This window comes from Poecilia reticulata, linkage group LG8 (assembly GCF_000633615.1).
Source record: "Poecilia reticulata strain Guanapo linkage group LG8, Guppy_female_1.0+MT, whole genome shotgun sequence".
NCBI classification, from domain to species: Eukaryota; Metazoa; Chordata; class Actinopteri; order Cyprinodontiformes; family Poeciliidae; genus Poecilia; species Poecilia reticulata.
The window spans coordinates 20,310,654-20,328,041 of NC_024338.1; the positions used below are offsets into that span (position 1 = coordinate 20,310,654).

At 38.0% G+C, this 17,388-nt stretch overlaps 1 protein-coding gene across 1 annotated transcript in view; it reads right to left on the minus strand.

The window, feature by feature from the left end:
• The window catches only part of tmem104 (transmembrane protein 104), a 44,377-nt gene that overhangs the window by 17,933 nt on the left and 9,056 nt on the right, over positions 1 to 17,388 (minus strand). The window contains exons 6-8 of the mRNA XM_008416538.2: positions 16,792 to 16,869; positions 10,229 to 10,328; positions 9,219 to 9,315 (exon numbers count right to left, since the gene is read on the minus strand). Coding sequence (XP_008414760.1) covers positions 9,219 to 9,315; positions 10,229 to 10,328; positions 16,792 to 16,869 — 275 coding nt within the window. The remainder of the gene's footprint in view (positions 1 to 9,218; positions 9,316 to 10,228; positions 10,329 to 16,791; positions 16,870 to 17,388) is intronic.

The following is a 17,388-nucleotide window of genomic DNA, read 5'->3' on the forward strand; positions in this document are numbered from 1 at the left end:
TAAATATAGACCAAAATAAAAAAATCTCCATTGGGATGCGACCCAGACTTTGGATAAAATCCCTCCGAGATTAACAATATGACATTAAATTAATCCAAACCGATGCAACATTTAGCCGAGACGCCTTTATTTGACTGCTGCAGCAATAAACTGCATCAATTTCCTCCTTGCCAAAGCAAACGCTGCAGCAATAAGCAGAGCCCGTTAATGGGACGGCGTGCAGAAAACTCATGTAAAAGTTAATCATACGTTGGTTCATCTGCAGCGTGATTTAGAGGGTGATTAGGATGTTCTACTTCTGTGGTTTTAATAACAAAAAAGGTCTTTCTGCAGAGTTCTGAACTTTGTGTAATGAGGTCACAATCACCTTGAATCTTTTGTTCAAACTCTGGAAACATGCACTCCATTAATGCTCTTTGCTTGGACTCTAGTCTAAAAGCCTAAATTACAAATTTTATTGGGTTTGGAAACTAGAAGAACGAAGGAAAATGTACCAATGATAAAAATAACTTGCCGTAATTCCCAGACTACTGAATAATCGCACCCACCAACTTCCACAGGCTGAACTTCACCTCACTTTTAATGACGTGCATACTGGTAGCAAATAAAACACCGCTTGTAACATTACTGTTCTGAGCCTTCAGAGACACAAAGAAGGTTACAAAGCCAGTCTTCTATCACCTGAAGAACATTTTCAGGATTAAAGGCTAATGTTCCAGTAAGATCTAAAGAAATTGATCCATGCGCTCGTCTTTGACTTGTTAGGTCTGTCTAAACAAAAATGTAGTAAATCAATCAGACAGCTGCAGCCGATCCAGAACGCTGGCCTTAACATCTGGTAGCTTATAAAACCCTGAATGACTTGGAAAACTGCAAAAGAACCGAAACATTGAGTTTCACCTCTGAGTTTCATAATTTTGTAATTGGTTACCGTTAAGTTTTTAAAGTGTAAAGCGCTGCCTTGCTGCTGAACGTGCTAAACATTAGAGATAAAAATTTATTCCGGTTTTTAGAGACGTGATTCGATTCAGAAATTTGTAATTCAAACAATTTTTATACTCGGACTGTCCAGAGGTTCGGTTTAAATCATGTGACTGACGAGGGGAAAACACGGCATGAACAATCTGAACATTTAAAATTATTTTATAGGGTTCCATCAGTTTATATTCAAGCAAAAATAAGTTTGTGCACAAAATTCTGCAACTTAAATTCCCACGGTTAGCTTAGTGTACTGGTTTTTTATTATATAAATATCAAAGAATTATTAAAAAAAGTTTAGACTAAATTTGATTTGAGCATTTTGAATAATTTCAGAATTCTCAGCTGCATCTCTGCTAAACGTATAAACTGATTTAAGTCACAAAGTTCAAGAACTGAAAAAATTAGGGGTCGTAGTCCGGAAATTATGGTGCTTTTATTTTAAGTTCAAACGTTTTAAGGCAAGAACAGATTATTCAAATCAGTCATCAATTTACAAGATCTGGAAGAAAATCTGGATTGTGACAGATTTTCAAGGATTTCTAAATTCATCATGGAAGCCACAAAACAGATTCCGACACAAAGCAAAAACTATAAATTAGACTCAGAAGCTGCAAAATATGAACGTAGTGACTGATGACAGTAGCTCGTTTAACTGAAGACGGACGGGACTTTTCTGTTTTTGTGCCATTTTCCTAATTAAACCATGAAATAAAAAGTCACTTTCCTAAAAAAAGAAACCATTGCATATCAATGATTGTAAAAATAACAGGAATATTTATGACACATCTGAGGGAGAAATCATCATCTGCCTGTGGACCAACAGCATCAATTCCCTCCAAGCTTTTGAAAAAATGAATCAAAGGAGGTGAGAAAAGACAATTTCCTCCCAAAAGAAGCCAAAAAAACGCCTCGTGGGGCATAACGGGTCAGTGGACGACACTTAAACTCTCCCAGCAGAGATCCTGCAGGGCGCCGGGACCAAAGCACCAATCAGTTCAGATAAACCAGCAGCTCGAATTTCAACTAAACAAAAACCCCACAGCTTCTCTGCATTTTAACTGAGGTCATGACCCGTTTTTCTTTGGCAAATGAGACAATTATGCTACAATAAATAACCAGTTTTAGATGAGAGATGCGTTTCATATTCCCACCAACAGAAAAACAACATTTAATTTACCAAACTCATGCACACAGAAACGAATCAGCCAGCAGACAAGTAGCATTAGCTTGTTTCCATCAACATGTTTATGCATCTTTAGAAGGTCCTTCCTGAGGAATATAGTTTAGTTTTGGCTTTAAGTGTCGAACGGAAAGAAAAATGTTCACAAATACTTATTTTTACACACATTGGATTTTTATTTAATACAGTCAATTTGTTTGATTTTCATCAAATCAATTGATTAAAGAAATAAAACCAACGTTACACTTGGATCTTTAAGTTTACATAAACAAAATAGATCAATAAAATAAGCTCAATATGAGGAAAATATCTTGAAACATAGAAATTTGGGGGATCTGTATTTACACAAGTTTAATTTTATTGTTCTAAAACATTCTATATTAAACTTGCTTTTTAATTTATTTACTAAAATCAAGGATGCATATTTTTCTGTTTGCATTGAATGTTGTTGCCAAGGCCTGAATACTTAATGCAGCAGGTGATTTATTCTGCGTTTTCACCTCCTAACTTTAATGTTTTGCTGCTACAACAAGGCAGGTGGACATAATAAAAATCACCTTTCGGTACCTGGTTTAGCAAACTGGCTGCAATGTGAGCCTGCAGCAAAATATTTAACTTTTTCTGAACATCATGGAACAAAATTCGCAGCTCAGCTCATCTAAATGCTCTTTTTGAAGCTTCTCTCCTTTCTGGTCATTGAAATGAATAATGCAAGCCTGATGAGGTTCTAAAAGGAAAATGGTTAAAATAATAAATGTTTGCAGCTTTAGGGAGGAATTTCCTTTACTCAGAGGTTTAAAAACCACCTAATAAATAAGAAACAATGTGTCTGCTGATGACCTTGAGCATCAGGGTTTAATGAAAACATGATGCATGGCTGCAGAACAACATGGTATCTGGAAAAACACTGAATCGTCCCGTTTATCACAGAACAACAAGGCCAGATTAATGGAAATCGTCCGTTGTGACCTCTGCGTCTCCTTCCTGACCACAAACTGAGCTTCATGAGACGGCAGCGATTTATTCCTGCTGCCTCCAAAACACTGAAACAAGGTTCATGTTTTTAACCCGACTCAACTAATTACTGATATTTTTCTCATAAACAGCCCAGTGTTTGTGTTAAAAGCTCATTTTCTTCAAACCTTTTGTGATTTTATGAGTTTCATGTTAGTTTTGTCCATTTGCAGCAAAGGTCCAAACTTTTTGCCTTGAGGGCCAAAAAGTTAAAAAAAAATTTTAAAACATTTTTTAAAACATTGCTTTGGTGACTTTTCCAAATTTTATCTGCTCAAAATTTTATTAAAACCAAGAGTTTTAATAAAATTTGATAGGAAACGGATCAGTAAATCAGTTTCTGAATTTCTTTGGGTTGTTTTATTTAAGTGAGATCAGCTCTTGAGAAAAAAAACTAATAAATGAGAATTTATTTTTTATACCAAATTTGTAAAAATATTTTATTTAAAACGTTGCCCTGAAATGAAAAAGCGTCCGAGTCAAACAGCTGTGCTTGAAGGCCAGATTTGCTCTGTTCGTAAGTCGGCCGCCCAAAACCCCCAGAGGGCTGCAGCTGGCCCACGGACCGCACTTTGAACACCTTTCAGTGATAACATGTGCCAGGTTTGCTTTAAATACACAGAGTTTTCCTGATCGATTGCCTATCCGTCTGTTTCTTTTTATGAAAGACGCTGACAAAACTGCTGACACCATTAAATTTGTTTGGTTAATCTATATATATATACATATATTTATTTTTATTACCATAGAAACCATCCCTATTCCATTTCTTCTGTGTTTAGCTGCATTTTTTCCCCAAAAAGAGTCAATAACCAACTATTAATGCCATTAAAGTTGTGCAGTCCATATATGTGGCATTTATTTTGCATAGTAAATATTTATCATTTGTTCAATGTTTAGCCGTTTCTTTCCTAACAGAACAATTTCTGTCCGCTCTCTTTTTCTTACTTCACAGAAAATGACTTTTGGCTCATTTTTCATTCCATAAACCAGTTTTACTTCCTTTATTTTCAACTGAACGGCTTATATGAACGCAGCGGATACCAATGTTTAAAAGAACAAAGACCGCAGTGAAAGGCGTTGATGGCGAACGGGCATGAAGGTCAGTAAAACTCCTGGAATAAATCTTTGTTAGTCAGTTAATTAATCAATCAGAGGCGTCTTTGAGCCGAGTGGCAGGGTGGGTCACTTCAAGTTTTACGGCCACTTTGCTGCACTTTGCACTTTAAATTAACTTCAGTTCAACAGGCTTAATGGAGGCGGAGTAATTGCATGAAAATCAGCTGCGAACAATGCAGCGTAAGCATAAACTGCTTCGGGTCCCAAAAGCTGCATTGATTTCCCATCAAGTCCTGCAAACTGGGAGAAGAATGAATCTAGAAGCAGCTTGAACTGGACCCAGTGGTGGAAAAACCCGAGCAGGAGGCGATCAAGGACAGAAGTTTAATTCTGGTCAATCAGGAGAACAAAATGTTTCCAAAGTGCGGCGCGGGGGCCATTTGTGACCCTCAGATTGATTTTGTGTGACCCCCAACTGCAGCTCAAAATTATATAAATTTGGCCTGTAGATGAAGATGGAAACTTTATTTTTAATCAGGGTAAAAATTTACAATTTTCTTGCAAAGTAAATATAAAGTTCAACACAAAGTATTTGTTTTTAATAACCGAGCTTTAACAAAAATATTAATCTTTTACCGAAAAGTCAACTTTATTCTTTCTAAAACTTGGTTAAATACAGCAAGCATCTGGAAGGAAAGTATCCAAAACCTATTACTGAAAATAAATGTATTCAATCAAATACATAGAATCTGAAAACTGGATGTTTTTCTTTCAGTACAGAAAACATGCAAAATCTGGGCCATTGGAGAAATAAAAGTAAATTTCTTCCAAAAGACGCCAAAATTTTAACAGTAATCTCAGAAATGTTGTAGAGAAAACAAGGAAATCTGCTAGGAAAACAAAAAAACCCAAACATTTTTAGATTAATATCAGAAATGTTCTACAAAAACATGGAAATTTCTGAATTTCAAATGTTGAAAACTTCTGAGGTTTAGCCAGAAATTTACTCCATTTTTATCCATAATGGCCCCAAAACACTGTTGTAAAAATCCTCCTCAAATTCTGGATCTGCGATAAATAACAGGCCATGTTACTTCCTTGATTTTAGGTCTGGTTTTTTGTCCCACAACTACTTTTGACCCAAAAAAGCTTCGACACCCCAATGAAAGCTGCTCAGCACCCAGCAGTGCGTCATGCAACGCCTCCTAATATGATTCAGGAAAGACTAAAAACGGGATAAAGATGCTGTCAGCTGCACAGGACATGGAAATCGATACGCAGCTGAGAAAACCCCAGCAGTTTGAACCAGGATAAATGCTTTCATGTTGATGGTAGAAGTGATTAAGTCAAAAATCTGACCTGATTAAATATTAACTGGACTCCTGTAAGAGCGAATGCTTCGTGTAATATTTCCAGTAACGTCCCGACGGAGGAAAACTAAACAGAACCTGCAAATCCATGAGGAGATCATAAATAGAAAGCAGCTAATTTAACCTCTCTGCCACAGCATTTACAATCAGATTCCCCCACAGGCCGAGCGCCGTCAGGACTGACAATCACTGCATGGCTCTGACATGTGATGGAGGAAGCAGCCCAAGAGAGCCAAAAAAAATAGAAACCGAATCAAAGCCTGGAGGGACACCAAGTTTAAATAAACGCCCCAAACAGGAAGGTTTAAAGAGAGTTTAGAAAATTCATCTTTACAGGTTTTAACTCGATAATCAAGTTTATGCGTTTCTGGAACAGCCATAAAGGAAAAAACAAAAAAAAGGAAAATGAAAGAAAAAGATAAAAAGAACAAGGTTGGAAACCATTTTAAAAAACAACAGGTTAAATATAGAGTAGCGTAATAACACTAAATATAAAGCTGGTCTCGTTTTTCCTTGCTCCCTCTGTGAAGTTGTAGATGTGTGCAGGGACAGCTGCAGTTCCACCTAAAAATATCCCACAATCTGTTGTCAACGGAGGAAAAAACAAGTCCTGCAGGAAGCTCCCTGAGGGGGAAACCTGCCAAAAGTGCTCAGAGAAATCTCAATTTAAACCCAAGAGGCTCGTTCAGAAACAATCAGGCAGCCGCTTTAATCATTTCAATGTTTACATTTAAATAACCAAACAGTTTGGGATTTTTCCTTAAGGTCGCCGAGTTATCCACTGGTACATTAAATTATGTCGAGGCTGTGGAAATATTTACAGCAAACGTTATGATTGCTTTATATTCATGATAAAACAGACGTCAATGTCGGCTTCATTATAAAAACACTTTACAAAATGTAAAGACGTGCACCGTAAGTGCAACAAAGAGGGAAACCTGCTACTTATCGTTAAAAGAAATGTCTAATATTGAGGTTATCGTGTTTGATTTGCATGCAAACTATAGGTGGTGTTTTTTTTTTTGTTTTTTATCATGAAGGTTTCCAAGCTTCACAAACATAAAATCAGTCCAGTAACTGGAACAGTTTTTGTGTTTAATTTTTTCTGGTAAAAATCAAGGCAGAAAACAAATTTAAACCCCCCAGAAATGAGGAATATCAGCCAGTTTAAAACTTCCTGAAATCAATAAATGCAGGTTTAATTAGGTTCTGCCTTCTACCGAGATAGTTTCTTTAAAAACAGATTTTCAAACAATATTCAATGTTTTTTAGCAGCAGTTAAAAAATAAAATATCTTTTAAAAAGTTAAATATTAATATTGTAAAATATAATAAATAAAAATAAATATTAATATAAATAAAATAAATATTAATATAAATAAAATAAATATAAATAAATAAATATAAATAAATAAATTAAAGATATTTAAAAATATCTTACAAAAAGCTTCGGACCCGATAAGTCAGGACCAAGAACACAGCCTTGAGGAATCCCTCATGTAACCGTCGATGCAGATATTCTGTTCAGTGGACAACAGGTGGAAACGCGCGGAAAACTCCAAAACACACAAATATAAAAATGAAAAATGTAGCAAAACAAAATATGACTAAAAATAAATTTTACTCCTCCTATAATTGGGCCTCTGTCTCTTTCTGAAACTCCGCCTTCAGGAAGTCGTCACTGCTTGGATCCTCTATTCACCCTTTCACAACGTTTTACCAGCGTTGCTCAGAGAAGCACAGCAGACGCTGCTGGCTAGTCTGAAGGAGCTCAGAGGGGAAGGAGCTTAGTCCTGGAAGGCGGGGCTAAGTCCAACCAGGCATTTCTCACAGCTGGAAATTATTTCTCAAACACTCCGATAACGTAAAATAAAGTACACTGTCCCTTTAAGACTTTATAGCTACTCTTTAGGGTAATTATGTAATAAAGACAAATAAAAACATTGTTTATTACATGCTAATGTAATCTGTTGATTTTTCTATGTAGGAATGCAATAAAACGTAAAACTCAGTAAAATAAAAGAAAATCAGTTTTCAGCAAAGTGAGGAGGAAATATAAAAAGCGGGTTTCTGCACGTCTTCAGGGATGAAGGTCAGATTAATATAAACGTTTCAGCTTTCAGCAACCAATTTTGAGCCGCTGCTGGGAGGGAAAGCGGTCGGCTTGGCGGTTTCGCCCGGCGAACAGCGGAGACGCGGCGGTCGCTCGGCCCGATGGCGAACCGAGAGGAGCTGATCAATAATTCAGAGTCAATATTCTGCTGGTCTGGACCGTGGGTCCAACCGGACCGGAGGTTCTGAACGGCTGGAGCATTAATATTCATCTACGGCGTGTTTAGATGTTACCAACTGAATCATTAGACTGGAATGAACAGAAAATAATGTCGTTTCTGTTAAAGTTTCATCATCTGCAGCTCAGTTTGCCCTGATGAAAGATTGAACCAGATTATAATCTGGGTTAAGCAATAGAAGAAAAAAAAGATTTGGAATATTGCCGTCTTCTCTCCATGATGCATTTAAAATAAGAATTTTATTTTACATTGTTGCATGTAAACATCTAATTTTTACTTAATAGTAAAAGAATATATTTCATCACTTGAATCCTCACTAAATACGTTTTCATTTAACAGAAATTGTATTTATTCCAGTTTTATTGTTAATTTCTGCAGTGAAAAACACCTTAAGATTAAAAACCACACAAAAAAAAACAGGAAAAGTTTTCTAATAAAACTGAAATGGACCAGAGGATAAAAAAAGTCACAAGTTGAGGTCGATATGAGAGAGAAAATGACGTTTTACTATGATCAGCCTGTTTATTCCTGGTACAAAATGTTTGCATGAAATACCTGACTGAGCATAAAGTAGAAAATTAGTTTTAGAAACTGCAAGTGTAAACACAGCGAGCGGAGATTATAAATCAGCATTATTTAAATAATATCCCACAGGAGAGAAAATTTCACTTATTGGCTTCTTTTGGTAATTCCATTAAAATGTAAGCAAGGACAAGGAGGAGAGCGAAATTACGCAGAAAGATCAGAACATCCGTCACTGTCAGAGTAAAACCTGGAGCCGCGACTTCAAGGACTTTAAAGAGGAGGAAGAGGAAGAAGAAGAGATGCTGGAGAATGATTAAAAAAAACATCTACGAGTGGAACAATTTCTCACTGCGATGAAAGAGTAGAAAGAAGGAAGGAAGGAAAGAAACCATGTGCTGCAGTCTGAATCGAGCTGCTCATGTCCTCTAAGGTACAGCGGAGGCTCTGTGATGCTGTGGGTCTATTTAAAGTCTGAAGGGATCCTGGTTGTGGCCTGTTCAGCTTTCTGAGCCAGAAGCAGCTCCATGTTTTTAAATCACACTTAGCATGAAATTAAAATGAAAACATAAACATGACAACTTAAGATAATTCAGTTGTTAAAAATATTTTCCATTTCGGAAAATATTGATTTCATTTCATCAGATCCATTTACTGGAGGCCTAAATTTCTTTAGTAGTGATCAGGGCCACAAAAATTATTCCAAGGACCGCAAAAAGGCCCGAGTGCCATTTGTTTAGCCACGCCTGCTCTGTGTTGAACTTTGATTCAACCAGTTTGCAGAAAAGACGTCAGCACTCACCAGGAACACCCTGTAGGCGTCCTTCCTGGTGACGGAGCCCCAGCAGGCGTCGGTGTCGTTGTACTTCACACTGCCGATGCTGCAGGAGTGATTCCCGCTGCGCAAGAACAAAAACACAAAACAAACCTTCTCTTCATTTCTATTTAGTCAATAATCCAGAAACAAAAAGGGGGTTGAATGAAAATGCTATTAAAATGCAATTAATTTCAGACTTTGCAGTTAATTGCAAATTTTTATCTAATCCCAATCAGGGACTAGCTTAGCTGAGGCAGTTAGAAGAGAAGATGGTCTCTTTATTGGTAACATTTATGCAGTCAGATTACTGAATTTATGCTTTGCATACCTGAAAAATCAGAGTGAGGACCTGCAGTACCACGCCTCACCTCAGGGGGCGCTGCGTCTCATTGAATGAAGTAATGTGTTGAACCTGAGTGAAGTTGCCGCCTCACTTTCTTCAAATGTAACAAATTTGATGTCAAACGCTGTGCTGCGTTTGTGCTGCCATAACTTAAAGATTTTAATGTTTCCAGAGGTCATGAAAGGTCAACCAGCCCCCCCACCTCCTTCAAATCAGACAAAATTGGAGTCAAGAAAATCAACCATTTTTTTGTGCTGCTTTAGCTCTGAAGAGGTTAATGAAAGTTTAAATGTCAAAAGGTTGAAAAAGGGGATAGTTGCAAAAATAAGGTCAGCCAAAGTAAACAGACATTTTAAGAAATCAAATATAAAACTTTGTATTAAATATTTTCATTTTTCTTGCCGTTATGTTGCTGAACTGAATGGGATTGGTTATAATTAAAAGCTTTAATCTGCCAAGTTCAAAACTGAGATATGAGCTTCTGTATTGGATTTTGGTTATTTGTCCCTTAACTAAATAAAATATCTTCTTTTCAGTTTTGCAATAAACTCCTTTCTGGAGGCTGCAGAGGGGAGCAAACGAAGCTTTATTATTTCACCCTCAGAGGTCAGGAGGTCACGCCAAGAGGAAACAAAACGAGTGGGAATCTCACCAGGCGACCTCCATGAGCGAAATGGGCACGGCGGCGGCGTAGATGGCCAGGTCGCCGTACAGGTAGACGATGATGCAGATGTAGAACATGTTGACTCCGACTGAAACACAGTGGGGATGAAGACGCGATTCATTAAGAAACACGAGATCAAGAGGCGACAAACAAACACATTCTTCATCCGTCCAAACACGCCGCCATGATTGATGGCTGACTGTCAAACGTCTGCATCAATTTTAGAGCGGCGTCCCTCCATCTGAGGCAGCCTCTAGGCGCCAGGCACATCTTTTGTGTTTAATGAGGAATATTAATGGATTAATTATTACCCTAATCACTCAATAAGAGCGAAAACGTCCATCAGCTTTAATTTCTCTGTTCTCTCCCACAATGATCGACAAATTTCAGCAGCAGAAACATCCAAAACGTGCTGCACATCCATCATCCTCTGCACCATAAACGAGGGGTCAGATAATTCATTTCTGTAGGGTCCATTAAAAATAAAAAAATAAAGCCAGACAGATTTCCATCTTCTGACCAAACAGATTCTTAGAAAACCCAAAGAGTTCAGCTAATGATTAAATCAAGTTCAAATAGAGATTTAAAACAACTAAATGAACAATTTAGTTCTTAAAACTAATTTCAGAGGATATGGAGAAACTTCTAGACTCAGTGTCCGAGGGAGCCCCCTAGTGGTCCAAGAGGTACTGCATGTCAACGACCGTTTATTTGCCGTGACGTCAGTCAAAGGTGCGACGCTGCAGCTAGCTTACCTAATTGAGTTTAATAAAAATGATGGACAAGTGGCTTAAAACTGGGTCACTTAAGAAAAAATTAAGCTGCCGCTTGAAAAAACGCCAGGATTATATGATCAGACCAGCAGGAAATACTGAAGTGTCGTTTATTAGCGACTCGATTCTTTTGAACGAGTCTTTCCTGTGAACGAGTCTGTTGGTGAGAACTGTGCCGTTTACAACTTTGCTTTAATAATATACATAGTGCACGTAAACAGCTATCGTTATTTCATTTTAAAATGATTTAATCGGCATATAAATACAATAGATAAACAGTGATATAAATGGATCGCACTTTAAACTTAGTTTTGTAATCTTGAAATGTAAAAACGCACATTTTCAAAAAGATGTTCAACAGTTTGTCTCAAACCAAACATCTCCAACAATTCCAGGTTTTATATTCAGGATGGTAAAAAAATGATTATATTCATTTAGAAATTTTACCTATAAATATCATCAAGCTGAAGTTCTCAGATGCTTGTTTGGTTAACAGCGTTCAACACGTTAATCTGCAGCCAAACAAACCAGATTTATTTTAAATCACATTTAATTGGATACATAACCGTTCAATCAGAAACTCGTAAACAGATAATAAAGGTCATTTAAAGGTTACAGTTTCTATTTAACAAAAACCGTTTCACTCATGACTGAACTCAGGCAAGTTTGTGTTTATAGTCAGACTATAAAGTTTTATTTATCTGTAAATAAAAACCTATTTGCATTTTATTTATCCATATTATTTTGTCATGCTGACACTTTGCACATGTGTTTTGCACACAAACTTTAGCGTAAAAATGTAGCTGGAGATGCCATTTATGACCATTTAGAAAATGAAGTTGAAATGTGAACTTCTGGAAGATTTAAGCTCCTTTTCCTTAGCGCTGCATCAACATGAACACATCACCTGCAGAGAGCAGGAAGTCCTGTTCTCTGCTCCGCCTGTCAGTAAGCGACGGCGTGACCGCGGGGGACGCAGACTTTTCACAAGACTGTAACTAATATCACCCAATTACCCAGAGCCACAGGCAAAAACGCAGCGAAATGAGTCTTCATGTAGCGGCGCGGCGCTTCATGCAGCTGTGGGAAGCATTAGCATCCATCAGCACATTACCTCTGACCGGACCGACAGCGGACATGACGGCCTGTCGGTTCGGGGAGAAAAAAACGCCGAGGCTACATTTGGTCAAACACAGCAGAGACGGACCGAGCCGAGAAAACATCCAACTGCAAAACTAACGATGAAGGTAATTTACAGATAACCGATTTACTGATTTCACACCTGATAGTCCGATAGATCCGGTTTGATTGGGGATCAGAGTTACGATATTTGTTGCATTTTCAGCTGCTGTGGTTCGCTTTCACACTACACCATTCAAACCAAATTAATGTGATTTAACGCAATAATCTAATTTTTAAAAACTAACAAAAAGAAAAAAATGGACAGAAAAAAAACCGACTAAATGTTTGTAACAAGTGAAACCCTTGAGGACGAGATGCTGCATCCAAAGTGCACAAAGGAGCGTTTACTGCAGATCCTTCCTGTTGAGACTTTAAACTGCTCCCAACACACCATAAACATTTACAGCCTTGCTGTTATATGACAGCTTTTCCAGTTCTAGTCAGTTTTTACACACAAATTGACATTAGTCAGTTTTTTTCTAATTACTGTATCCATATATTAATTCTTTCTGCTGCACATTTATACTGTTGCAGAGTTTTTATTGTTAATTGTAGTTTTTGTCATTTTGTTTTTAAATTAACCTCAGTATCTTTTAGACTGGAGTACCGTTTTCCTAATAACTACATTATGTTGTAATTTTGCCCCAACTATACAGTATTTTTACTCCATTTTAATTTCAATTTTTCTGTGAATCTACTTTGCCTGTTTACAGAAATGTTCTTATTGTGGGACATTTATTTGCACATTTTTTGAACTACAGTATTTTTCTTTATGCTGTAAATCAGTTTTTACTGTTCAGTCTAATCTTATTTCCCCGTTTTTACATTTTTATTTACAATTTGAGGGACAATAGGGGATATTTTTATTCAATTAAAATACTCCCATCATTAACAAGCTGAAGCCATATTTGTTTTGCGTCTCCGAGTCAAATTAAGCCTTCATCAAGGGGACGTCTTTCCTGGAAATGCACTCTGAATATTGATCAGTTTCACCGCAACAAGTCTTTAACATAACACTGAAATTAAATGACACCAGGAACAATTGTAGGAAAAACTGATGTAAACATGGCTATTTATCTTCCAAACCGCCTGGATATTCATCTCTTCACAACAATGACATTTAATCCAAAACCACTTAAATACATGAATAGATGTGTTCGTGTTTGACTCCAATTACTGACAGAAGCCCGTTTTACTGCAGATTGAATTAGTATTCATCGCCATGGTCCTGCATATGTCGGGGAGGGGGTGGGCGGCTTACGTTGGAGAAACAATCGTGATGTTTGCACAGCCAACGCGTCATATCACACAGGTAAAGAACAGCAGAGACAAGATGCTGACGCAAGGACAGCCCCCCGTCTTTGTGACTTTCCCAAAGTCGTCTTCTAATCAACTTTCAAATCATCGATGTGAAGGTTAAAGCAGCTGCTGCTACAGTGCTGCAGATAAGCCGGGCCCCCCATCAACATTCCTGTCAGTGGCTGCAGGTCGGGCTGATACGAAATCCATGGACTTATTCCAACAGAACCTCCGCCGCCGCTGCTGTCACGTCAATTTCTACCCAAGAGGAAGTCAAACGTCCTCCAAGCGTCGCTCTGCAGCAGCAGCAGGGGAAAAGCTTTCTAATTGGCTGTAAAGGTGCAGTACTGATGGGCAGAACGGAGTGGAGAGGTGGTGTTGCACTTGTTTAATGTTGTAGAAATGCAACCCGGCGTAATGAACTTGCTTGCATTCATTCTGCTTAATTACCTCGGTGAAGAATCTACATCTTCCTGTTGGAACCGTTTCAGTCTACAGCACTTTGTGGGCAGGTACACCTGCTCGATTGCTCATTAACAATTGAGGGAATCGGCCAATCACCTTGCAGAAACACGAAGCATGTTGAAGTTCAAAGAGAGCATTAGGGGAAAAAAAGGATTTAAATCACTTTGAATAAGACATTTAAGCACCACAGCCTCCCTCTGGGTTTCCTCCTATTCAGAAAAACAAAACCTTAAAGTATTTTTGGTCTCTGCAAATATCTTAGTACTCTTGAAATAAGACAACTTACAAGTAACTTTTCAGCAAGATACAAGAGGTTGTTTTGAGTAAACTTCTTAATACTGACAAAGTATTTGTTCATTGGCAGATCATTTAGCTTATAGGAAAATTTTTCCCATATTATAACTGAAGTAATCTGTACTCTAAATCAGCACCTATATCTTGCTGAAAAGTTACTTGTGCCTCATTTCAAGTTTTGGACTAGAAACCAGACCAAAAATACTGGTAAGATTCAGTATATTTGAAGTCTGGCGGGCCGCCAGGCTGAACGGAGTTTGCTTATTTTTAAGTGATGGCGAAGATGAGTTAAGCTAGGTTTACATATTAGAAAACATCAGTAATCTGTAGTAGACTGTTTTAGCACTGTCAATCAACCTCATGTACTCACTTCTAAATATGCTAATGGTGGAGAAACAACTTACCATTACAGAAAAACCATTTATCCACCGTCCCTACTAGCTATGCTAACTAGCCTTAGCATTCATGAAATGCTATGCTAGCTGCAGCATAGCAGAAAGCAAGGAGAAGTGATCGACAGCGCTAAAGCCCGCCTCATTGCTCTGAGTGGTTGTTGAAGGCAGAGATTTTTATTTTACAAATTATTTCAGCCTATCCTGTCAACATGGTGACGGTTTCAACAAATGTGTAAACAGATTCTTATACTGCAGCTTTTAGTGGTTAAATCTGCAGAATCTGCCAATATTTTAATCAAATTAAACATCAAAATAATCATTAGCTTCAGCAGCTTCTTATTTTCCACTGTTTTGCAGAAAAAGGCAACCAGCCTTAACCAGCGCCACCACAAGATCAACTAAATCCGTCAGGAAAATCACACAAAAAAAAAAAAAATCCACAGCTTGTGCTTGGATCATGAATTCGAGGTAGACGGTCAAAAACATGAAGTAGCTTCTTCATTTTCTCTGGTCAGCGTGTGCCTGTATAATTCATTTCTGATTACAGTCAGCTTTCCCATCATGTCAAAGGAGAGACGCTGGGAGAAAAGTCATTTCTTCATCACCAATCGATACCTCCACGTGTTACTCTCATGTCTCGGAGTGAAAAACCAGCAAGGAGCTTCTTTATCATTTTCTGCAGCTCCTCAAAGCCGAGTGACAAACGAGCGGCTGCAGCTTCAACAGCACGACCTGCTTGATGGCATGCAAGAGTGCAATCATGTGTGAGGCTGCGTGTGTGGCAAGTGCTCCCCCTGCTGGTGAACAGCTGCAGGACACAACATCCCAGCACAGATGATGTTGTCAGAGCTTTGACCTTTTGCCGTTCTTTTATTCCTGCAACAACAGGGACCCTGCAGACTCCCGAGTCGCACGCGTAAAGCTGGTTAAGGTGAGCAGGAGGGCGCTGTGCATGCTAACAGAGCCGGGGCGACGCACCGATACCAACACGGAGCTGCAGGGATCTCCATCTGCGTGCTCCAAGGTGATTCTGACTCCAGCCTACATCACCAGATAGATCCACATCCACAAGATAAAACCAATACCCCCACACTGCAAAAACACAATACCTTATCAAGTATTTTTAGTCTAGTTTCTAGTGCAGATATTTTAGTACTTTCAAAATAAGACACAGGAGTTTGCTTTAAGATAATTCTTTAATTTTAATGAAAAAGTTCCAATTCCTTTGGAAGATTATTTCACATGCAACACTGGGAAAAATGTCTTGTTACAAGTAAAATAATCTCCCAATGGAATAAGTACTTTTGGAGATGGAAAAGTCAAAAACTCAAATTTTCTAGAAAAAAACCAAAAGATTTTCAACATTTGAAATTTAGAATTTTCTAAGTTTCTGGTAGAATCTTTTTGATATTAATCTAAAAATGTAATTTTTTTTTTTTTTAGCAAATTTCCTTGCTTTTCTAGAAAATGTCAGAAATTCCTCTGAAACGTTTGGCAGAATTTATTTTTTCTTACAACGGCTCCAATACGATATATAGATTTAGAATATTTGCTGCACTAAAAGACAGACATTTAGTTTTCAGTTTATGTTGGACTTGATTGAATAAATAGATTTTCAGGAATAACAGGATTTATTTTAGTCATTTTTTGGCAAGTTTTAGAAAGAAAAGCTGATTTGGTTGCAGCAAAGTTGGCTTTTCAGTAAAAGTCTTTATTTATAACAAAGCTGTAGCAAAAGGTAAAACCAAGTTTTACAGATAGATGAGGGCCACAAGTGGCCCCCGGGCCACACTTTGGACACCCCTGCCCTACTGTATCAAATCGAGATAGGAATGATAGAAAGTCGGCCACACGGAGGTAAAAAACAAACAGCCATGCCCCCCAACGCTGCCCACACACGCTCAGCGCTGATGGGCTCAAAGGTAATTAGAACCAAAGGCAATTTATCCATATGTAATTACAGCCAATTAAACCGCCAGCAGCCTTCCTTTATAAATGAGCGCCGCTCATAAAAGGTGCAAGGAAAAAAAAATCTTTGATGAACGATCCCACGCAGTCTTCCGACTCGTCCATAAATAATAGACGTGGCTAATGATGATGGCGTCTGATTGAATATCAAGGAGAGAGAGAAGAAGAAGATTACCTTTGTTGAAGAACATGGAGGCCATTTGACCCATCTCGACCCGCTCCACGATGTCGAAGTGATCGTGACCCGACCTCTCTGTGGAAACAAACACAGATCAGCAGCTTTCTCTGTATAATTCAGTTCTTCAGGATGTTGCAATGTTGTTTTTTTCTGTAAAACATGATGCATTTTTCTGCATTTTTTCCAAAAAGTTGAAATGTTAAGCTTTATTTTTGCCATAGCACAGTCTTACAAAAATGGTCACTAAGAAAAAAGTAAATAAAATTACAAAAAGTCATAAAATTTCAAAAATAGTCAAAAATGAGAAAAAAAAAATGATACAAGAATAAAATCACAAGTCATAATATTTAGAGAATACAGTTATGAGAAAAAAGTTGAACAAAAATAAAGTCAGAATAAAACACTGGGTTGTAGTTCAGCGCATATGGCAGTAAAACCAGCTGCACCAACATGCTGGAGCTCAGCTTGGGTTGCTAGGTAACGGGCCGCGTTCCGCTTGGGTTGCTAGGTAACGGGCCGCGTTCCAGTTAGGTTGCTAGGTAACGGGCCGCGTTCCAGTTAGGTTGCTAGGTAACGGGCCGCGTTCCAGTTAGG